Source organism: Rhodnius prolixus, unplaced genomic scaffold, assembly GCF_049639745.1.
Source record: "Rhodnius prolixus isolate KJV_2025 unplaced genomic scaffold, Rpr scaffold_2, whole genome shotgun sequence".
Lineage (NCBI taxonomy): Eukaryota > Metazoa > Arthropoda > Insecta > Hemiptera > Reduviidae > Rhodnius > Rhodnius prolixus.
In genome coordinates this window covers 10,395,200-10,408,148 of record NW_027411592.1, presented here as the reverse complement: position 1 = coordinate 10,408,148, position 12,949 = coordinate 10,395,200, and the positions used below count along the sequence as shown (strand labels likewise).

At 35.8% G+C, this 12,949-nt stretch overlaps 2 protein-coding genes across 4 annotated transcripts in view; one reads left to right on the top strand and one right to left on the bottom strand.

Annotated features, from left to right (window-relative positions):
- The window catches only part of LOC141450176 (ras-related protein Rab-13-like), a 175,027-nt gene extending 169,299 nt beyond the window's left edge, over positions 1 to 5,728 (bottom strand). The window contains exon 1 of the mRNA XM_074120332.1: positions 5,569 to 5,728. Coding sequence (XP_073976433.1) covers positions 5,569 to 5,728 — 160 coding nt within the window. The remainder of the gene's footprint in view (positions 1 to 5,568) is intronic.
- Positions 1 to 12,949, top strand: part of ckn (CRK like proto-oncogene, adaptor protein) — a 357,411-nt gene that overhangs the window by 148,441 nt on the left and 196,021 nt on the right. The gene's annotated exons all lie outside the window — the stretch shown is intronic.

Sequence of the window (12,949 nt, the reverse complement as noted above, 5' to 3'; positions counted from 1 at the left end):
ACATAGTATATTATGTTAGTTATTACAAAATATAGTGATTAGGTAAAATAGTGAGTAGAAGCGCCGTCACTTCTGTTTCAACTCAGTTTCTAGAATAGAACTCAGAACAGTCAATTATTTTTTTCGGAGTCTAGGCAAGGGTGTACCCTAAAGTGACCACATTTTCATTGAGACAAAGCGGGACAAATGGTATGAAATGAGAAATACAGTTTAGTTATAGATATTTTATTGTATACATTCATATACTTGTAAAAAAATGTATTTATTATTAATTATTGGTAACTATAAAAATATTTGTAAAAAATAATAATTTGAACGTCATGATTTTTAATCAAATTAAATTTTTTATTTAATAAAAATTATGATTTTCTTTCTCGGTCATATTTTTGATCCGAGTGAATACTTTGCAATAGATTCGGATCATTTATTAAAATGTCGTGAAATATTTCACATGAATTGGTCAAATTATATTTTACACTTAATAATACAGATTTTAAAGTTTTAATGTTCAACTGCGTTTTTTCAGTTGTCCATATTTTATTGATACTAGGAAAAACACGTTCTGTTGCTGCATTTGTTCCTGGAAGGGAGAGCGCGAATTCTACAATTTTCAAAATATTCACCTCATCAGAAAGATCATTTTCGCAAATATTATTTTTCGGAAAATGGTTAATAATAAATTCAAAAGATTTTTCCACATATTTCCATAAAATCTCCTTTTTTAATGTCACCCAATTAGACGATCCCAATGTACGAGACGTAACGACAATGATCGAACACTACCGAGTAAATCTAACTCGGTACATTGCCTAATTTAGTTTACTCTGCATGCATTTTATGTGCTTTTTTTAATGTATTTTTTATTTCTTTATATTCACCATAATACTTAATAAATAATAGGTAATATATTTTTACAGTACATTTAAAATAAGAAATGCAGATATTTTCTAAAAAGCGGGACATTTTAAAAAATCAGCGGGACGCGGGACAGTCCACTAAAAAGCGGGACTGTCCCGCCAAAATCTGGACGTGTGGTCACTTTAGTGTACCCTGTGCAATTTATCTGAGATTGAAGACATTTTCCACTTTATTGGGATGTGCCCCATTCCTGGCTCCTTATAGATTTATAGATTGCAATATCTGGGAGGGAAAAAGTTAGCACAGGAGGATGTCATTTTTTTTCTTAATGGGAAAAATTGGGACCACTTAGCTAAATATTTAAAGGCAGCTTTACTGTATTAGAAGACTGATTATGGAGGAATTTCAGTGAATTGTTAATTTATTTTTTGGTTAATTTTATAAATTACTTTGCTGTAACATACTGCCGATGTGTATTAAATATTTTGATGTATTTCGATGTAGCAACTCGGCAGACGGATTTTTATCCATGCTGAAAAGTGTTTTTTTCTTCACTTTTATTTTATCTTTGTGTTATTGATATAAATAAAACACTATTATTATTATTATTATTATTATTTGGTAAAATTATTATGATTAGGTAAAATAGTGAGAAGAAGCGGCGTCCTTCTGATTCAACTCAGTTTCTAGAATAGAACTCAGAACAGTCAATTATTTTTTTTTCTCATTCTTAAAACTCCCTATTTCGTCATTAATGAGGAACTTTTGAATGCAATAAAAACACCGCTTCCTGTAAAAAGAATTTCGTCGTGTTTCATTTAAATAAATCCGTACCACCATATTATTGAATTTCCCATTATAAATCAAGCCACCACATCCTGTTTCCTCTTGTTGACCTAATAATATCAATATTCAAAATTTATTTTATGTGCGGTTACTGAGAACGGATATTTGTGACCGGATACAACTGATTCATTGAAGTTTACTTTTTACATAATGTTTTGTAATAGTTCATGTTCTTTTTGTTTAAAGAATTAATTTATAGTTATTTTCTTTTGTTACAGGTAAGTGTAAGTTTTGGATGATTAAATCTTATTCTGGTGAGAATGTCTGTGGTTGCGTAAGTACATTTATCATATTTGGAAGTATTCCAGTCGATTATTATCCCTCTGCAGGACGTTTACCTGAGTGTGCATAATTAGAAAAACTATTATCACAGCGTACTTCTGAAGAGTATCAGTTATTTGTCCTTCTCTTCTGCTCTGTAAGTGGAAGTATTATAATCAAGTCCAAGTTCAAAAGTCGCAAGAATAATGAAATAAGAGAAAGAGCCAACGAGTTAAAAAATCTTACTCCAAATCCAGGCCTCTTTAGCACAGCTACTTTGCAAGATAACCTCTACATCTATCCCTCTCTCTCATAAATTATTACGCTACATAATTGGGTCGAACCTATTTCAATCATGGAGTTATGGCCTCTACCATTACGATTCTTGCAGCCCAAAACAGTGGTACCCCTCGGTTTTCGAACGACTTGACTTTCGCACAAATCGGTTATTCGACCAAGAAATTCGAGCGCAGAATTAATCCGTCAAGGCCGTGGGGCTATAAGGATAATTGTAGGCCTATTAACGGGCCACTGCAGGCTCAGAAAACACATGCATCGCACGGGCCTGGCAGAAGATAGCCTTTGTAGGTTCTGTCAGGAAGAGGAGGAAACGGCACTGCACATGTTGTGTCAGTGTGAGGGGCTCGTATGGCTAAGGATGTTACTTCTCGGGGAGGAAAAACCAAGGCCTGAGAGCTTTACCCAGGAGCCACTCTCCAGAATTAAGAGTCTGATTAAACGGACAGGTCTGGAGGGTGAGCTCTAAAGCCGGGGAGCCACAATAGATCCATGGGGGTCGCGGTGGCGCAGGCCTTGAGGCCACCCTAATTTAATCTACTCTAAGAAATTCGAGAAAATATTGTCCTGAAATCCGAACAAACATTTGGAACTCGAACACCCGAGATGTACCGAATTGAGCCGAATGGTGTAAAGTTCGGCCAGGCGCGCCTCGCCCGCAGCATCAGTACGAGTCAATCTGCGATCGGAGGAAGATTCACGCTTAGTGTTTACCTTTACACTAGACTTATTTTTTAACCCTTAGACATGGGACCAAAGAAAGCCAGCAAGTGATAGTAAAGATACAGGGTAAGAGAAAAGCTGCGAGAAGAACTATTGAACTCAAAGAAAGAAATAATTGCCAAATATGAAATCGGCACCCGAGTCTCGGATCTATCTGTCGAGTATGGCAATATAAAATATAAAAAATTAGGCCAGTAAAACGGCTTATTTCTGGGGCTTAGAAACGAAATAAACCTAGTTTACATTATTTCTTATGGGATAAATTGTTTCGGTTCTCGACCGCACTTGAATTGTGGTCGAGAAGCGAGGTACCACTGTATATATGGTATTACCATTTCCAATTCTGTTTCTGACGTTCAGTTGTCATTGGCTATTATTTCTTACAACCTACAAAACAGCGTGGAAGAAGAAGCTCTTGACAAATTCTTCAGCCTAGCGAAAATGCCATTTCACTTAGACAAATTTTTTGAGCATTTTGAGATTTCAAAGCAATATCCTATCCAATTCTGGGCAACTGGCAGTTCTGTGGATGTTCCGATAGCATTGCAGACACCAAGTTTTGACCTAGTTATATTCTTTTCAATCATGCCGACGCCAATGCATTGTTTGTATTCAATTGTAGATAATTTATCATCTGTTGTCAATGAACAATATTTCATTTAGTTTATTATTGTTTTGGGTGGATTGTGTCCCCAATAATATTTTTTTATCTAAAATTAAAATAAAGATCACGATTTGCTAAAGTGTTTGTGGTGCTGGTGGGAGAGCAAATGGTTTCTCCTTCTCCTTTCTCTCGCTGTTCCGTTCTAGAAAGGAAACAAAGTGTTTGTGGTGCTGGTGGAGAGCAAATGGTTTCTCCTTCTCCTTTCTCTCGCTGTTCCGTTCTAGAAAGGAATCAAAGAAATGGAAGAGCACGTCTCTAGGAAGGAGGTCGTGTAAAATACTCCAACCAACCAATCCATCTCTCTACTCCAGCCTGTTCCCCTAGTCCGACAACTTCACACTGACATTATCTGTCTTTTTACTGTGATTTATTACGTTTTCCTTTTTTTTTTTTTAAATATATATTATTTATTTGTAAAGAGGTTTCTGCATTTTTTCCTCTCTCTGTTATTTCCGGTTTTATATATTTACTCATTTATGTTTATTAGTAAACTATTTTAGTTATTTTATTGCTAAAACTTTTATTTCTTTCTTGAGGTTGGGCAGAAAGTATGAATCTGTTATTGTCTCCTTAATATTCATAGTTTGACCTTAATAACTTCTTAACGACATGTGTCATCTTGGGAGGCATTTTAGATTGCGTAATTTACGTATAATAATCGAAAATATTACGTGAAAGAGCCCACTAATTTATATTTGAAAAGACCATGTGAAATAAGCATCATTTGTGACTAATTTTCGAAATATTGTGTTTTCACCAGTTTTACATAAGTTCTGGTGCGCTATTCAAAAAAATACTTTTTGTTGTACTAACCTGCTAACTTAATATTCTGTTTTGATGCGATTATAGCTTTCGAAATTAACTTTTCAGCAGAATTCAACCGGAAGTGTTATTTTACTGAGATTTTTTTTTTTTATTATTGCGGGATTTCCTCTAAAACGCCAAAAAAAATCATCATCTAATAGGATATTGCACACTCGCGTTACAGCTTAACGTACGATTTGTTGTACTATGTAAATCAGTTTCATTGATGCGTGTAGCGATGTTGTACAATTACGCTTGTACTAACAACGTCGAATCTCCTGCTATAGTTTCTGTCGAATGATAAATATGGAAACAGGCTGAACAACGGATTATAGGATTACTATGTCTACCATTTAAAATATATTTAAATTAATTTCAAATAATTACTTTTGATTGGATAGCCACGCGGAAATCCCGGGTTCGAACCCAGCTTGTCGGCCCTTTCGTTTTCGCTTTCTAAGAGCTTCTTACAGCTCAATAATCGGTGATGGACTGGTGATGGTCTGTCACTGTCCGAAGACTGGCAGTGCCCTGAAAAAAAAAAAAAAAACCTTCGAGCTTCTATGGACTCATAATTGATTCTCCCTAATTTAAAAAACTTTATTATTAAAAATACCCAATGGGTATTTTGGAAAGTTATATGGGTAATTTTTTGTGGGAAATGTAATACTTGGCGGTTTGTATAAAACCATAAATCGCCTTCATCAGCTCTCTTAAATTGCAATTTCTCAGCGATTACAGTATTCAATGCAAATAAATACTGATTCCCTAAACTAATTAACTAATCTGGTTAGATAATTCTGGTGAGTCTGGTTTGGAATACCTAAAGTTGGAACTGGATAAAACCAAAGCGTGAATTTTTCATTATTGTTAATTTAATTTATAAGAACAGTTTTTGCTTATTGGCTTATACATTGGAAGTCTGCTCCAATAGGGTTGGTGGAAATAGTGGCAGTTCGTGGGGAAGAAATAGTTAAATGGGTTAGGTTACTCCCCGCATTTGAATTTCACGGTTATTTTCCATTCTGTAACGTCCACCCCAGTTTTAGCGGCTTGGTGAAGTAAAGAGAGCCTTAGTTAGAGAGCTACAGTAACGCTGGGAGAAGAGCTTTTACTGTGCTCTCCCGTCTCCCGTACATAGGACTGCTGTGGAGGTTTGCGAGTACACAGAGAGGAACCATCACCTAAACCTTCTGCTCTTCCACTTTTCTTCTCTGGCCCTTCTTCCTGCATCCACCAGTTAATTCCACTCAGAATTAGAAATTGCGGCTTCATGTTTATCGTCACATCCCCCCTCTCCGTCCCACTACTCTTCCCCCCCATCCTCTTTTGAACGTCCTTTAATCTCCTTGTAACTTTACATTGTGATACGCCTAAGAGTAGTAGAACTTCCAAGGCCTCCAACTTCTCTGGGCCTTGCACACTGAGAGGGGATGGCAGCAGCACTTGCAAACTAAGCCAGTACGGAATTGCTTTTTGGCTGTTGGCTTTTCCTCGCTGCGGTTGAAATTATTAGCAACACACTGGGGGTGCAAGGAAAGGAACCGTTGTGGATATACAGTTTAAAGATGTTTACTCTTGGCCATAAAAGTTTAAGATTTGATTGTAAATAAGTATTATCTTGCTTCTCTAAACAAATATGGCGGTCGGTGGGTGCTGAGGGCGTGTATATAGTGAATGTTGGCGTTGTTCTTTCATCAGAGGCCCTTTTAGGGAGTTTTATGATACAGTTTGGTAGGGGGTTGATGGAGAAAAGATATTATGGAGGCAGTGATGAGCCTAGGAAGGCGGCCAGTTCCTACAGATAATTCACTTCCCTTACGACCACAGCCAGCGCGTCACTTACTTCACAACATTATATTCTCCAAGACTGTCCCGCATTCTTTATAATACATTTTTAAATAGCATTTATCTTTACCACTATCTTTATCTTTACTTATATTTTACTGTGTTGGCTGTTTTATAGATTTCACCATTTTCTTTTCTTCTTTCATCTACAAGGAAGTAGTTCATCCTTGCGTATTTTAGATTTTGAATATTTTCCGGAAATACTTGTTTCAAGATCACTTCAATGCGAAAATGTCCTAAAAGTCTCTCTCTCAAAGATGCTACTCAAAGATGACGCTATTAATAAGTTTTATTACATTTAATACTATTTAAATTTAATTTAATTAGTTAATGCATATAATATAATAATTATTACTTTTATGTAAAATAATTAAGTATTTGAATTTACTGTGGTCTTATATACGTACTCAAAAATTGAAAATCATTCACAAATCTTAATGTTCTCATATTTGATACTTTGTTCTGAGGAAATGGTAATAATATTTTGTGCAAGATCGTTCACTCGGAAATACTATTTTGGTGAAGTTGATTTTTTTCATTTTTCTCGAAATGCTTCCTATTTGAGCTTCTGGCAATTTCGTTTTGGTTTTTTGAAATATTTAACGTGCAAAACGTCTTTACAGACTACTTGGACGACGCTCCAAATTGCCCATAGAACTCAAACGTTTAATATGTTTAATACTATCCTCAAACCTATGTGGACTTACGGAATACAGAGCTGTGGGGTTCAGCCAAACCTACAAACATAAGGACAATACAAATGTTCCAATCAAAAAACTACTCCGACAGATAGTTGGCGCTCCATTCTGTGGTGACTTAGGCTGGAAACATAGTGGAGCGGCGATGATAGCGAAGAGCAAAGCAGCGAAAACACTCTCTATAGATAGCGTTGTTCTATCTTCGCTTTGCTCTCCACTATGCGTGGTCCCATATGTTAACTAGTGTTTGATTTCGCCGCTTTGCTCTTCGCTATCATCGCCGCTTTGCTCCCCGCTTCACTGTTTCCAGCCTAACCTTACTCTGCATAACGACCTCAACATCCCATTCGTCAAGACAAAATACAGCAATTTCTATACTGCTCTCTCTCTCTCTACTTGCTCTGCTCTTCTCTGACATCCCTAACAATTCTTCTCGTTGAAGTCTCGACTGAATCACCAGTGGCCCCGCGACTTCCTTGAGGGCTGAAGATAATTGTCACCATCAATATCGGTACCTGTAGAGAGTGCTACCGCTGGGTAGTTTCTCTCCTCCTGCCTTCACGCATTCATTTATTCTGCACATTCCTATTTATTTGTTGTATATATATGTATATGCAGATTGTAAATCACAAAATAAATTAAAAAAAATATATTTATTTACTTATTTACATGATCTAATGCAATATTTTGGGCGGTACTCAATTCGAATAGTAATAATTATTGCCAGTTAATATAAGAGGATTTATTCCCTTATATAAAAAAACGTTTGATGAAACAGCACTGAGTAACTGCTTAGAACTTGCAATCTAGGGCGGAAACAGCATAACTCCTCTTCAGTAATTAAATTTGTTCTCCTCTATTGGGGAACACAAACTCTTTTAGATCCTAAAGAACAAACCTTCTATGGTTTATTGTTAATCGGAATGCCGATGGAATTCAGGCCATCACCCAACTTTTCCATTACTTCCTTCCAATTCTATATTCAACTTAAATTTAAAAATATTTCCTGATATAATTTGTCAAGTTCGGCTTTAGATTACAGAACATTCAGGACGTCACTTCCAGTGTATATAATTAAAATAAATTATTTTATGCGGAATTTCTTTGCCAACCAGATCTGGCAATTTCTATAATCTGGTTTTACAGGTAGTACTAACTGTTTGGTTATGTATGCGACAGCCTGCGGATCACTAGCATTGTTTGGACCCTCTACATATTTCCCTCTCTTTCACTCATTCAGAAATCTCCAAGCACAACATCAGGTGTGCGAGCCTTTTTTGAAAGACGTTTGAATAGAATACTCTCCCAACAAAACTTAACAAAGGGAAAATAGCCTCCAATCCGTCCTAGCTTTTGTCCAGGAATCTTCTTGGTACAAAAGGATAGTTTTCGGGCCCTTCTGATTGGCCTTGCCATCTATGCGCTTTATTTTGCGTCCAACTTTTCCCTTTATTGCCGATCTTGGAATTGAGGCCAACTTCTCATTGAGCTTGACCCTTATAACTTGGTGATGTTATGGATAAAATAGTATTTCGCTTGAAGTTAAATTTGCTTTTTAATAATTATTATATGTACCTACATTTTATACGAATATGATAAATGGCCATTGAGTCGCAGTTATCGTTTTGCCTAGTTATAGTTTCAGTTAATATAATAAGGAACGGTAAACTACGGAGTATAGTCTTTAGGTAAACGCCTGAAAAAACAATGTTAGGCCCTAATAATTGTAATTATTATCTGATTCTGGAAGTAAAGTAAATGCCTATTTTTTCAGGCAGGCTTTACAACCAATTAGGTGTCGTGGACGGAGGCGACTAGCAAACATACTTTACTGTAAATTTCTTTTATTAACCATTAAATAAAATCTAAGACCGAGACTCGAACCCAGTACCACAATGCATATTAGCTTTACAGGTCTCGGCTCTTAACCGCTCGGCTACATGGCACCTTTTTGATTCTGGTTGGTTTGTCTTTAATTTAAGCCGCGTCAACATCTTAGGTCAAGGAGTACCTGTAGTTTGTTTCAGTGCACTGCCGACATTCTGCTGAGATCTCTCGTTAAAGGCAATACTGTCGTAAAACCGAACAGTGAGCTGTAAGAAGCTCCTGGGAAGAGGAAATCAAAAGGCCAATAGCTAGATTCGAAACCGGGATCTCCGCGTGAAATCCAGAATGCTTACCAGCTAATCTCTTCTGTTTGAAGTTGTGCACTTTTTTTGATAAAGTAGATCCAAAGTTTTGGAACTTTTTGGTCTTCCTGCTAGTTTTTACACTTATATTTGTTTTATTTCGATTAATGAGACCTCAATACACTTACAGGAAAGTGTTTAATAAACAGCTATAATGATCAATGTGGCAGTATTTATTTGAAATTATCTACGCAGGAAATCTTTCAACACCACAATTTCTCTTCTGCATATTTTATTATAAATTTAGTCCTTTTTGGAAGTCGCAGTCATTAATATTGTGCGGGTCCTAATAAAAATTGAAATGCTATTGAAAAACGATCTAGTTTACGTATTTAATAAATGTCGGCGCCTATTAAATTAATAACTGTCTACGATTAATGTGGCCCCGGTTTAGATTGATGTAAAGTAGCCAAGGGGACGCGTAAGACACACACACTGTCTGTCGGCCTGTGTAAGATCATTTCAATAATTATTTAATGTTATATAACTATGGCTATTAATTGTGCTCGATTTTGAGTGGACACATTTAACATACTTTTCTCTTTTTTTGGAGAGGGGAGACCAATTAGACTGGGGGCAAACTTTCTGTCTCATTAATGGAGATTATTCATTTTAATATTCCTCGCAAACTGTAGTAAAATTGCTGCAACCACTATAACACCTCTTACAACCTCCAAATTCTTCCTCTAGAGTTCATCCAGATTTTTTTTGTTTCGAATTTAAAAGCGCGTCCAACATCTGAGGGGTCATTCGCCTATAAAGCATTTTCCAGTGCACAGCCGGCCTCCGTAGAATGTTCTTTCGTTGTAGTCAACTCTGTCCCATTATCCGGGCCGTGAGATTTTAACCAGCTCGTAGGAAGATAAAAACTAAGGTTCTCTGTAGCTGGATTCGAACCTGGGATCTCCGCGTGGGAATTTAGTTTATAGTACGGTTGTAACACCTGTTTTTTTTTGTTTTAATTTCAATTGTGTTTTCTAAATTCCAAGTCGGAGGAATATTAGTCGGCCGGAAGTACGACGGTCCATTGCAGTTTTCATTCTGTTATTCTTTGGATAGTTCAACTACTTTGGTTTTTGTCACGCTTTCTTGAACGTCATCATTTTATTTCAATGAATATATATAAATATAGGGTGAACCAGTAACTAATGTCCATAGGCCCAACTGTGTGTAGTACATCTAAAGTAGAGTTCAATGACGTATTGGCCAACTTCATATTCTCCACCGTTCTTGAGTGACGTCACTTTAAATTTTTTTTTTCTAAAATCATTACTTTTTTCCAATAAAAATGTTATTACTCAGAAAGTTTTAGTTCTAATTCGATTCTGATGACACGGTTAGAAAGACAGATAAATTTTCTAAAAAATGATACCATTTTGAAGCATAAGTTATTCTCCAAACAGCCTCAATCTTCCACGGAATGCTGGAAAAATAAAAGTAATAGAAATTTTTAAGAAAACTCATTAGGCCCTTACGTGATCATTATCCGACCTAGGTGCTGGCACTTTTTAGTAAAAGTTTCCTTGTTTAATGGGCTTTCAAACGGTATATCATTTTCCAGGATTCCTTTAATCTTCGTATGAGAAATTCCGTTTGTTTTACAAGAAAACGTGTTCACGAGCCCTCAACAGTGTTGGTTTATCAAGTTGTTTAATTCATTGAAAACTCTTTTAGATGGACCAGTAGTTAATTTTAAAGTAGGCTGCCTTAAAATAAGGAAGTCAAAGGTTACAAATTGCACTAAAAAAAAAAACAAAAAATCTAAACTCTCAGAAATATTTGAGAAAATGTTAGGAAATATAGGAAATATTTTAAACAAGTACTATTAAGGTACTAACAAGTAACAATACGGAAGTTACCGAAGTAAATGTGATTAGATACAGGGCTTTAATAATATCAGGGAAAGTTAATCTAGGAGGCCACAACAATATGAACATTATATTCAAGCGAGAACATTAACGCTCCCTGGGTCGGTCGTTACACTTCATGTTGTAAAACAAGTTTATACTTCTAAAATAATTATTCTAGCTAGAATTTAATTTGTAAGTAGACGCTGGTTTATAAAATTTGTGTGACGTTTTATAAACTGTTTGTTGTTACTATACAAAGGAGAATGGTATATATTTGTCATGTCTGCTGTTCTCATAATTACATCTTTTTGCATTGCTAAATACGTAGCGTTGAATTAAGCAAGGTCCTGGAGATGCCCAGGGTCCTGGGACTACGCGTTTCCAGTCAGAACTGTGCAACAAACTGAACAATACCGGAGTAATGAATCGCAATTTACCGGCACCCCTTCCCATAACGAAATTCTCCTCATGCCCCTTACCACTTCCACCTCTCTGCGATATAATGCACAATATTCTTACGCAAATAAGAGAATAAACTCTCCTTCCTTTTTCTGACATCCTTAATTGCATTCCTATAATCCGTCATTTGTTGTTGTTGATTTCCGTAGTTGCTTTAACTCTTGACTATAAATCCTGCTTTATTACTGCCAAGCTTGAAGTATATTTTCTTGTTTGATTACTTCGTTTTGTCAGGCGCCAGACTAGGCGATAACCCGCTAAGCAGAGATGTATTGCGGGTTTTGAGTGGTTTTACTTTCTCTAAGGCGGCCTGAACAAGTGACTCATTGAGTCCAAGATTCAGCTTTATAATACTATTCAGTTGTTATATTCCTTAAATATTGTAAATATTTTGCTACTTACATGTACCTAAATTTTATTTAATATATCATTTTGCCCAGAAATATTTACCATTCCCTCACGAAATGAACACAAAATGTGTACCGTAGTTTTGTATAGAAGAGTTAAAGAAGTTGTAGTTAATTTTTTATTTACATTCGCTATAAATGAACTAATTTTTGTATTGGCGTCGAAATTCTTAATAAAATTATTGTTTGTAGATAAATCTTCCTGCCTAAATTATGTAAATTAATTTAAATAAATAATGTTTGTTTATTATTTTACCATGTTATTATCGGGATGTAAATTAATTCAAATATTCAAATTTCTCTGGTTATATAAATGGTGTTGTTCTTAGATTTGAAATTGTTCCAGTTTTTTTAGGCACTCAATATAATTCTTATTTAGGGCTCGGGTTCCTTCTTGTTCTTTCAAACATACTTTACTGTTTTACTCTCATATTAATCGTTTATGTCTAGACCGGAAATCGAACCCACTAAACCCAGCAATACATCTTAGCTTTGTGGGACTTGCCTCCAACTGTTCGGTTATCGTGGCGCCTTAAATTGGTCTCCAGGTGCTCGTCTATCTCAGTTCAAAAACGAACAATGCAGTGAGTTCAGATTTTAAGCTTAGAAGCTCTATTAGAGGACGCAATAATAATAATTTGGACAAGATGAGGTGCCCGGAAGTAGTATGAGTTGCTAACACTCAATTCCAATCAACAACATTCCCTCTCGCCTCCCATTTTTTTCAAAATACAATCGATTTGATTTGAGATCAATTGTAGATTTGTGTTACACCATGCGCGGCACCCTCTGTTTCATATAAAGAGATGGTGGGATTTCATTTAAGTTGATTAAAGTCAATTGTGCAATAATATTGAATACTACTACTGTTCATTGTGATGTCTGTGTTGATCAATAGTGTAACCTATATTTTGATTTTGCTTTTGAAGCAAGGTTTTAACTTGGCCTTGGCCATACTATAAGAAAATATTAGGATTTCGAAGTTGATTTTGACCGGAAATACATGTTTTCGAGTCCTCTGAACGTAAATAATAATAAAAAGGAC